Source organism: Cyprinodon variegatus, unplaced genomic scaffold (assembly GCF_000732505.1).
Source record: "Cyprinodon variegatus isolate N-32 unplaced genomic scaffold, C_variegatus-1.0 Scaffold349, whole genome shotgun sequence".
Taxonomy (NCBI): Eukaryota; Metazoa; Chordata; class Actinopteri; order Cyprinodontiformes; family Cyprinodontidae; genus Cyprinodon; species Cyprinodon variegatus.
In genome coordinates this window covers 57,546-67,712 of record NW_015150802.1, presented here as the reverse complement: position 1 = coordinate 67,712, position 10,167 = coordinate 57,546, and the positions used below count along the sequence as shown (strand labels likewise).

The 10,167-nt window shown below is 34.9% G+C and overlaps 1 protein-coding gene across 1 annotated transcript; it reads right to left on the bottom strand.

Moving 5' to 3' along the window:
- Positions 1 to 3,573: 3,573 nt before the first annotated feature.
- Positions 3,574 to 8,663, bottom strand: LOC107091718 (chromosome unknown open reading frame, human C4orf45). The gene is made up of 3 exons (XM_015385817.1): positions 8,533 to 8,663; positions 4,235 to 4,464; positions 3,574 to 4,000 (listed from the first exon to the last, which is right to left on the bottom strand). Exons 1-3 carry the CDS (start codon positions 8,594 to 8,596, stop codon positions 3,938 to 3,940), a joined length of 357 nt encoding a protein of 118 aa, XP_015241303.1. The 5' UTR covers positions 8,597 to 8,663; the 3' UTR covers positions 3,574 to 3,937.
- Positions 8,664 to 10,167: the final 1,504 nt, after the last annotated feature.

Genomic DNA, 10,167 nt, shown 5'->3' with positions numbered 1-10,167 from the left:
ACTGAAAGCCGTACGCAACTTCCGATTCGACGTTTCAAAATAAAAGCCTACTCCGGTGACTGAAGATGTCCATTTTACGATGAATAAAGGGCTGGTTATTGGGAGTGTTTGGATTTTGTGGTTTATTTTAATTTTTGCGTGTCAGTTTTCATCTAATCTGTGGTTTATAGCCTCTAACTGTCGCCATTTTTGTTTATCACATGTTTTGGTGAAGCTTCTTGATAAACCAGTGGCTGGCAAATTAGTAAAAAAAAAAAAAAAACAAAAAAAAAAAACATTTTATTATTGAAGTCTGTGGAACTAAATTTGCACCTATTTATTTTACTTTGAAACGGAAAGTAAAATAAGTAAATTATTAATTAAAAAAAATCTAAGAAAAAAAGATTTCAAAAGGGTTCATATGTGTCAACTAACAATCCTGTTTAAAACTAAACTTAAAGTCTGAAATCTGAAAAAGGGATTTTTTATTTTTATCATTATTTATTTATTTATTTATTTTGCTTCAGCACATTAGAAAATCTTAATTTTGTTCCTTTAAAAAAAGAAATTTAAGATATATAAATTTCAAATATGCATGAGATAAATTAAATATAACAAGATTTGTTTTTAGGCAATGCAGTAACTAAAATAAACTAGAGAGAACAGTCAATAAAATATAGTTAAATATTAAAATATTAATATGCTAAAATTTTTAGAATAAATTGTTTGTGCATACATCTTAATAATAGAACATATCAGAGGGTAATATAGGATGGGTAGTAAAGGGAGTCAAATAGGACAAAAACCACTTTTTATTGGAAATAAAAAAACAAAAAACAAAACATACTTGATCACAGAGTGTAATGATTTGTAAAACCAGTTTACCAGGGGGGGGGTTATGGAATATGGATGATTCTATGAGTATGTGTGATTCAAATTCAAATGAAACAGTTTTTTAGAATAAAAGAGGAGCACATTTTTCAGATGAATATGAATAAATACAATTTCTGATGTGGGACAATTTTGACGGCGAAGAAGAATTCCCAGGCTTTCTTAAAAAAAAAGATTTGAAACCAGAATAAATATTTAAAAATGAAAATAAAGAGTTTACACTACATTTCAGATTTTTTTTATATATGCTTTTAAAGGTGGGGAAATATCTGTGTACAAAGTAGCCAACTATAAATCAACAGAGACTTATTCCTTCAGACTATACAGTGCATGATTACAAATCTTTTTAAATTAACTGCCTTCTTCAATTTGCGCAATAAGTAGGATGATGTTAGGCTAGGGGGGTCACCCAGGGGAGTTGTTGGGGAAGCACTGTAACTGCTCTCCACACTGTAGGTCATGTAGTCAGTGATACATTGAGTCAACCCATTTAATTCAATTCAATTCAGTTTATTTATATAGCTCTGGCATTTGTTGCAAAAACTCTTCAAACAACTCTTTATGCTTGTGCCTGAATTTTGCACCCAAATGTTTCAGTAATTCAGAATTACACCAGGAGAAGATTGCATCAAGCCTGTGAATGGAAAGACAGCTGATTTCAACTATCAGGGACTCACCTGTAGTCCAGTCAGTGATTGTTGCTGCTTGTGCAACTCCTCATTGTTTGTGTACAAGAGCGGTATGGTAAACTAAACCATTGAAAACTGCTGAGCATGCCAACACTACATCAACATGAACAGGCATACACACAAATCTAAAAAACTCTTTGACAATCTTTTGAGAAAGTTATATATGAAAAATGAAAGCTTTTTGTAGTTATAGTACATCTAAATCTAAAGCTTAAAAGCTCATTAATAAGATGGCGTATATTTGTCACAACAAAAGTTTCCTTTTGGATGGTTGGTCATTAATAGTTACCCACAGTGTTTGGTTGGAATATTTGCTTAAAACAGCTTTTGTTTTACTAAATCTTTCAGAGATTTTTCACTTTTATGGTCAATTCAAAGCCTAAATAATGATTCATCCAACTTACATTATTATCAAAATCCATGAAGAAATTATTGAGGACATTATGAAGGACATTTCCAGCTAGTTTTCCCTTTAGTTCTGAATTCTGTCACCTAAAATGATGTTCACCTCCTTATAGTGATGCTATTTCTTTTTTTGATCATTTGTGAAACACTTTAACAGAAAATGAGTGACTACATCATCAGTAAACAAACTAAACAAATTCAGACTTTTCTTCTCTCCTGTAAATTATTTGAAGTTTAGTTTGTGTCCCATCAATCATTATGTCTGACATCTGTGTTTTTTTCCCTGATAGTTAATGATGTATCCCATTGTTTTTCTACATCAGTCTTACACAAAATGTCTTTTCCTGCTTTTATGGTTTCATTGTTGTGCTTTACTGCTTCACACAAAGATTAAAAATGAAAGATGGGGGAATACTTGCTCACACAGGGGTGGCAAATTCTAGAAAGGAAATCCATCAAATACCCAGCAGAACAAGCCTTTTAGCATCCGCTCTGCTAAAATAACGACTTGAGACGCACAAGGCCTTCTGTCAGTCATCATGGTGCAGATGTTCTGTCAGCTGGACATCTGCTGATAAATATGTGTCGCGTCACCTTTTAGATTCCTCCACAGATGAACTTTTGAGTGTTAATGCTTTTCTATTCTCAGAAATAATAGATTTGATGACTAAGACCACATTATTACAACTGATTTCTTTGCTCATTTTATTCATTTTCTTATACGCCTGCAGCAAATCCACTGTATGAGCTGTAACCTAAAACATTGGAATATTATTTGTATTACTCAAAGGATCTACATTCTTTTAGAAAAGAGCTATATATTTTTTATTTTTTGTTAATTTAGAAGATAATTAAAAACAACAAAAAATCTCACATTTTCAGAAAAATAGAATGCTACGTTGATAAAGTGTTTTTTTCACACAGAAATGTTCATCTCCTTAAAAAAAACCTGAACTGTATACTTTTTGAGTTTTTTGTATGAATAACTCCATCAAACAGATCAATCAAATGGGCCCATAACATTGCTGAGGTGTTCAGGAAGCCCAGTTTCCCTTGATAGCGATCTTAAGGTCATTTATATTGTTGGGACTTTCTTTTAAACCCTTTGATACCATGGTAACTGATGAAGGTATTGGTTCTTCTGGAAGTCTGAGCATGTACCAAGTCTTGAAAGACAATGAAAACATCATTTCCATAAAGCTTTCAACTCTTGGGCACACTTGAATTCACGAACCCCTCATTTTTTCCTTCCACTCAACTTTTCCTTAACATTTACAGCACTCTTTAAACAGCCACTTTCTTTAGACAGGACTTTAGAAACTTTCTTTTCTTTTGGGGCTGTCAATAAGTGTCTGATGGACATCTGTCAATTTATGAGTTATGAGAACATATTTAATTTTCATTGTAAACAGATGAAATATATCAACCACTGTTTATTAAGGGCTTTTTGTTGCTGAGCCTATATATAATAAAAATGTAATGATATTGCAATTTATTGCAGTTCGCCTGTACTATTCAGACATGGTTAGACTTAGACAGATTTATTTAGTCACTTTGTATACACGAATGTAAAACAAAAAGAAAGACAATTTCATTTTTTAAAGTGCAGCCTTGAAAAACATTATTAAATACATTAGTATAGAGTTAATGAAAATCATGTGTTATAACATACAGGAAAAACACACATTTGTATTGCATGATTATTTTTTTATTTTATTATTCCTGTTACGAAAATGTGGGACAGAAAAAAAAGCAACTTCCAGACGGTTTGGTGTCATGTGTCCAAGTTCATCCTGCCTGATTTAGTGTCCATGGCTTGAGGTGCTGCGATCTCGTTAAAGTGGAAGTGTTGCATTATGGATGGGCAGGCAGACAGCCTACCGTACAGCTTGCTCAACAGTGTGCAATAGAAACCTGAGATACTCTCACTTATTTATATGGATGTATATATGTATATGTATTAGAATGGTGGCCTACTGGTTCATCTGAAACCTCTGAGAGACTCTTTCTTCCAGTGTTAGCCTCAGCTCAGTTTTCTATAAGAAAATAGAGGAAAACACAGTTAAGTTTAAATAGTTTTTTTTATCAGTTCACTATAAAAAAAAATAATAATCCATTGAGGAACCAGGTTTCATAAATAATCCCTGTAGGAATCCAACACAGTAGGTTTTAAATAGTTTAATTAATTCTTTTTTTTTCTGCATCTGTTTTCTCACAATAAAAAAAAAAGTTTATCCCCAAACATGCTCATTAGAATCTGCTGTTTATACCTTAATTTGCATGTTGCTGAGGAGCCTGTCTCCATTCAACAGCTGGTTATACTGCCATCCCCAGCCCACCTCGCCCACACTGCTCTGTCTGGGTGCGGGAGGGGCCGCGTGAGGAGCAGCTCGCCATAAATATCCCAGATCAGATGTGGCCTCAGGAGAAACGCCACCCACACCAACGTACAGGGGCTCATAATTCGATCTGGGCCTGTAGTCTCCAATTCCATTTGGACCTGGTGAGAGAAGTTGGGAGGAAGGAAACGGAATCCTTCTTCAATTGTGATTTGCTATCAATCATTCAGCTGAATGAGGCAACACAGGAAGAGAAGCTGTTGAATTCAAACTGATGATTTAATTTATTAAAGCAAAGGAAGAAAATATCCAAACCTATTTAGCTTTTTGAGGAAACATAATTGAAATAAGTGTGGCTGACCAAAGTTTTAGTTGTCCAGTTTATTTTAAACCCAGGGCTACCAAAAACACTCCAAGAAGGCCTCCAAAACCCACCCAGGGGGCCACAAAGGACCCCTGACCCAGGCTGAACAACAGCAGCATTTTAAAGTCCTGCTAAAAACCTGTTTGTCTGAACAGGAGAAAAACTGGGTAGAAACCGGTTACATTTACTTTTCACAGAAAAAAACTTTTAGTCACTTTACTGTTCTGGTTGTCTTTCTTTTACTTGAATAATGTCATCATGAAGTATGTATTATTTTTAGCTACTCTGTCTAGTTTGAGTGAGTTAACTGAATAGAGAAGTTTGCTTTAGACAAAAATACTCTAGACACACATTTACAGTCTTTTTGGGGGGGAAATCATTGATTTGACAGTTTTTTTATTTTTTAGATTTGTTATATATCATCATTTGTATTAATTATTTTCTTTAAGTCTTCATTTACCACAATTGTCTTATTACACAATTTTAAACAGTGTATCAGATTTTTCTAAGTACTTCTTTGGCCTTTCTTTCAAATGCTTTCTTACTCTTTGTTGAGGAATTTCTTCTGAGGATCATTTTTACTTTTACTTGAGTAAAATGATGATGAGGTCGAGCTGCTCTTGAGTGAATTTTCTGGCTGCTCTACCCACACCACAAAAACACTTTTTTCACCCTTTGAAAAAAGATTATTTTGATTTTTTTTTATTCATAAAACTCCACTATAAAAAAATAAGTTGTTTATGGTTTTATGAAAGGACTACCATTCTGTTTCAATTTTGTACCAAATCTTTGTATTTTTAGTTCAATATGCATAGAACCTATACTAGTAGGAACAAACTCTGAATCCTGATAAGATAATAAAATAACCAAATATATTCTGTTTTTTTGGTCTTTATAAGGTTATTAAAAAGGGTCCAATGTGAGGGATATGTGCTGCTGATTCCTCCCTTTAGGGATTAAAACTCTGCAGGCATCCCTTGCCACAGTAAAGATAAAGGTTCATGATTACACAATAATAGAGACCAAACTAAACAAAATGGGCTGAATGGGAGAGGTCCAAGGTCTGAACTACGACTGACCCAAAAGAACACAAAGACCTATTAGGTTTTCCCAATAAGATTTTAACTATGTATGTAACATTTGTCAGAAAGAGAGATGATGTCACAACAGCTAAACATGGTGGTCAGGTGGTACTTTGCTGTGTAAGGATATGGATGGCTAACACATGTTGCAGGAAAATCCTGAAGGAGAATGTCCGACCATTCAATCATGATTTAAAGCTCAGGCATACTTGATTTATGCAGAACAGAAACCTGAGGTCTGCCTCTTAAAAGATAAAAAAAAACTTAAGCAATGGGTGTTTCAAACAAAACCTCACTGAGAATCATTTTTTTCAAATGTATTTCCTTATCAAATGAAACAAAGAATACATTATCTAAAAGGTTATCTTTTATATTCAAATGTATTTGATCATCAGAAATGAGGAAAAAATGTAAATATGTTTTCACAGCCTTGGAAGTTATGTCATTGATTCTAGTTACATTATCCATCCGTCCGTCCGTCCGTCCGTCCGTCCGTCCGTCCGTCCGTCCGTCCATCCATCCATCCATCCATCCATCCATCCATCATCCGTCCGTCCGTCCGTCCGTCCATCCATCCATCCATCCATCCATCCATCCATCCATCCATCCATCCATCCATCCATCCATTTCCTGTCACGTTTATCTCAGCTGGGGTCGTGAGGGGTGCTGGTGCCTATCTTTAGCTGTGTACGTACAAGAGGCGTGGTACTCGCTAACAAATGGAAAATATTAACCACATGGATGAATGTACTAAATGTATCCCATGCAATACTGTTTCACTGAACTGTTGTTTGACGAACGGAAATAGATAATAACACATAAAGCTTACAGTATTCAAATCAATCAGCTGCAATGATAATAAATCATTTCCTATTTATTATTTTTGATGTTCCCAAAGTAACCATGTCATTGGTTGTATGTACTGATTGTGATGATTTGTGTTGAAAATGGATCCCAGGAAAAGTGGTCTCTACTCTCTTAGAGACTAATAGGAATTCTTAAATACAGGGCACCCCTTTTAACCTTAATTATTTTTATTTCTGCAACAGCTATTTCAGTTTGATATATCTAATAACTGATGGACACAGTAATATTTCAGTATTGAATATAGGTTTATTGGACTAACAGAAAATGTGCAATATGTATTAAAACAAAACTTCACAGGTGCAAAAATTTGGGTACCCTAATCATTTTATGATTGATTGATTTGAATATCTCCCCTTGTGATTTATTTATAGTTATCAATCATTTAGCTGAATGAGGCAACCCAGGAAAAATAGCTGTTAAATTCAAATGATGATTTAATTTACTAAAGTAAAGAAAGAAAATATCCAAACCTTTTTGAGGAAATATAATGTCCCCCTCTTTAGATTTATAAAATAAGTGTGGCTGACCAAAAATAACTTCCTTAACTACTTTTCACTAACTTATTGAAACATAAAATTGGTTTGGTAACTTCATTAAGATTTGAACTTCATAGCCAGGTGTATCCAATCATGAGAAAATGTATTAAAGGTGGCCAGTTGGAAGTTGTTCTCCTGTTTGAATCTCCTCTGAAGATTCATCATGGGCACCTCTAAAACAATTCTCAAATGATCTGAAAACAAAGATTATTCAACATAGTCATTCAGGGGAAGGATACAAAAAGTTGTCTCACAGATTTAAACTGTCAGTTTCCACTGTGAGGAATATAGTAAGGAAATAGAAGATCACAGAGAAAGATTTTGTTAAGCCCAGAAGTGGCAGGCCAAGAAATATCAGAGAAGGGCAGAGAAGAAGAATGGTGAGGATGGTCAAGGAAAACCCACAGACCACCTCCAAAGACCTGCAGCATCATCTTGCTGCAGGTGATGTCAATGTGCATCGTTCAACTTTGCACCAGGAGAAGCTGTATGGGAGAATGATGCCACAGAAGCCTTTTCTATAAGCACGCCTCAAACAGAATCGCTTGAGATATGCAAAAGCACATTTGGACCAGCTAGCTTCATTTTGGAATACCGTCCTGTGGACTGATCAAATAAAGATTGATAAAAAAAAAGGCATTACGCATGGCAGCAACAAAACACAGCGTTCCAAGAAAAACACTTGCTACCCACTGTAAAATTAGGTGGAGGTTCCATCATGCTTGGGGCTGCGTTGCCAATGCTGGCACTGGGAATCTTGTTAAAGTTGAGGGTCGCATTGATTCCGCTCAGTATCAGGAGATTCTTGAGAATAATGTTCAAGGATCTCTTAAGAAGTTGAAGTTACGGCAGGGGATGGATATTTCAGCCAGACAATGATCCAAAACCCCGCTCCAAATCTACTCAGGGATTCATGTAGAGGATAAATTACAATGTTTTAGAATGGCCATCCCAATCCCCACACCTGAATATCATTGAACATATGTGGGATAATTTGAAGCAGGCTGTCCATGTTCGGCGACCATCAAACTTAACTGAACTGGAAATGTTTTGCAAAGAAGAATGGTCAAAACTTCCTTCATCCAGGATCCAGGAAGTCATTAAAAGCTACAGGAAGCAACTGTAGCTTTTAATGGCTGTTGTTTTTGCACAAGGAGGGTCTACTAAATATTAATGTCTCTTTATTTTGCAGAGGTGCCCATATTTTGGCACCTGTCAGATTTTGGTTTAAAGCATACTGCACACTTTCTGTCAGTCCAAGAAATCTTTTTAATATTATAAAAATTGCTCTACATTATTTTATTGTCCAATTTTCCTCCAAGAAGTATCCCCAGCAAAGGGAAAAACAAGTTAGGCAAATATTCACTTAAATTTTCCTACCTGTAAAAATGATCCGCTGCCCATACTGCCGCTCGCCTGAGGCTTCTCTACTTTTCTGCATCATTTATACCTTTTTTTAAAATCCGCTGCTAAGAAATGGCCTTCTAATGCCCCCGTTGGACTGAAAACATAAGCCTAGCAGTCTGCTCTGCCTACAGGGGGGGTCATGGTTGCTTGTAATACCACCAACGGTTGTCATGGTGCTACTTGCTGAGGCCTAATTACATTCAACAGCCAGGAAACCAGGAAGGCTATATCTAAATACCTGTAAGATTATTCAGTCAAATAAACATGGAGACAAATACAGCATAACATAGATTATTTGTTTAGTGCTTGCTTGTTTATGGTGCACTAATTAGAAATAGTTTTCAAAAAGAATCATCTGCTGAAATTCCAAAAGCTCTTGTGAGGAAGAAAAAGGCTACTTTGAAACTGTGGAATGTTAATTGGTTGTAATAAATACTAAACAATATGTTTTATTTTAATAAAAAATTAAAGCTGATCTGTAAAACGTATATATATATTTTTAATTTGCAGTAACATGTAATTGTTTTTACACAGTTTTGTATCATAGAAAAAACATATGCAGATGTTTTTAGAAATTCGAAAGGGTTATTATGCTATTGTTTTTCAATGGCATACATAATAGTTGTGCCTATGCACTTAAACATACAGTTCCTGACCAGATCGCTTGGTGGCGCCAAAGTATTACCTTTCCTACATTTCATTCCTCTCTCCATCCTTTGTTGAATGGACTCGCCCATAATAAGCCTCCTTCATGTTACTAAATCCCTTTCAAGTCAAATAGACATCAAAATCTGTGGGAGGGGAAATAGAATTATCCCAATGCCAAAATAAGATTTAGAAAAAAAAAATTACAATTATATTCAAATACTACCAGGCTCCCAGAAAACTTAACAAACAATTAAGAACAGATCGAAACATAATCGTTATTTTTCATTTTCTTTCATTCAATTTTATTCATTAAAAAAATAACTTCAAAATTCATATCCACAATAATACACAAACTCCCAGTGGATCTTGAATGAAAATAAGCAGCAAGAAAAATCCCCTTAATTTATTTTACAACTACTATAAATCAGTTCCGTCACAGTACAGCTACCCACGTTTACTGTGATCACATTGTATAGTAGTTAGATGCAACATGCAATAACATATATCTCCAAGTTTACCACAAAGTTTACTAGAAGAAAATATGCTATTCTATACTTAAAATGCAGCATATCCAATTTCTGGATTTATTGAAAGTGTACTTCTAGGGATGCATGATATATTAATTCTGGCATTGGAATCAGCTCTTATTAATGATTTTTTTCATGCATTGATGTTTTTGGGCCCTATATTTGTAATGCACCAAAAGGCATCTCTCTAACATCTATCAATATAAATATTAGTGTGTGGTCTTGTGTTCTCAAAAACAAGAAAGCATTTAATAAATATATGTTTGAGCTCATTCTTGGAAAATTATACTAATGAAAGTGTAACTGTAGGTCCTTGAGCCTCCACCCGAGTGTGCCCAACAACTGAAATCATTCCAATTTCCTGCCGGTGGTCATCAATCTCTACAAGCCCCCCCCAAAGGGGTTCAGCCCCCCCCCCTCTGTATTTGAACAT

Bases quoted from the DNA above. Each gene is read 5' to 3' on its own strand.
- LOC107091718 (XM_015385817.1), bottom strand. From the start codon at position 8,596: ATGATGCAGAAAAGTAGAGAAGCCTCAGGCGAGCGGCAGTATGGGCAG. The intron at 4,465-8,532 runs GTAGGAAAATTT...TTCTCTCACCAG, and splicing joins GCAGCGGATCATTTTTACAG to GTCCAAATGGAATTGGAGAC. The intron at 4,001-4,234 runs GTATAAACAGCA...ATTTTCTTATAG, and splicing joins TCAGCAACATGCAAATTAAG to AAAACTGAGCTGAGGCTAAC.